General features: G+C 31.9%; 1 protein-coding gene across 1 annotated transcript; it reads left to right on the top strand.

Annotated features, from left to right (window-relative positions):
* Positions 1–398: 398 nt before the first annotated feature.
* LOC110034354 (transcription factor PRE6-like) lies at positions 399–551 on the top strand (the record flags this gene model as incomplete). The annotated part of the gene is made up of 1 exon (XM_020738626.1): positions 399–551. A coding segment is annotated over one exon (153 nt), but the record flags the coding sequence as incomplete, so codon positions are not given.
* Positions 552–615: the final 64 nt, after the last annotated feature.

The following is a 615-nucleotide window of genomic DNA, read 5'->3' as shown; positions in this document are numbered from 1 at the left end:
CTTTTTGAGCTCGAAATATAAACGAGCTGAGCATGATTCGCTTGTGTTCGGCTCGTTTACACCCCTACTTAATTTAAGAAAACTAAAGCTTTTTATTTTCGCTGTCATGAATTTCCAAAAGCTGTTTCTTAACCACATTTTTCTTATTTTCCAAAACACATTTTTAATAAGGTATGCAATTTTCTAAATCAAACATGCAATTCTCTGAGTTTTATGTCACCTTTTTTTCATGATTAATACTGAAATAAAGGCAGGGATTTGAACTCCTATTATTAGACTTTGTTTCATTCAATTTTCCTATTATTATAATTTATATTTTCGCAATATACAATTTGCATATAATATTGATTTTATTTAAATGTAAGAAAAAATGAACTATAAAATATGTGCTGGTACAGGCAACTGCAGCTAAGGTATTGCAGGAGACATGTAGCTATATAAGGAGCTTACACCGTGAGGTTGACGACCTTAGCGAGAGGCTGTCGGAGCTGTTAGAGACTACTGATAACAATAGTGCTCAAGCTGCCATTATAAGGAGCTTGCTTATGTGATGATAATTGCATTATTACCAGAGACATTTTGATATTTTTCATTAATGATTTTGTTTCAACTTTA

Source organism: Phalaenopsis equestris, unplaced genomic scaffold, assembly GCF_001263595.1.
Source record: "Phalaenopsis equestris unplaced genomic scaffold, ASM126359v1 Scaffold184933, whole genome shotgun sequence".
Classification (NCBI taxonomy): domain Eukaryota; kingdom Viridiplantae; phylum Streptophyta; class Magnoliopsida; order Asparagales; family Orchidaceae; genus Phalaenopsis; species Phalaenopsis equestris.
This window is presented reverse-complemented; position numbering and strand designations above follow the sequence as displayed.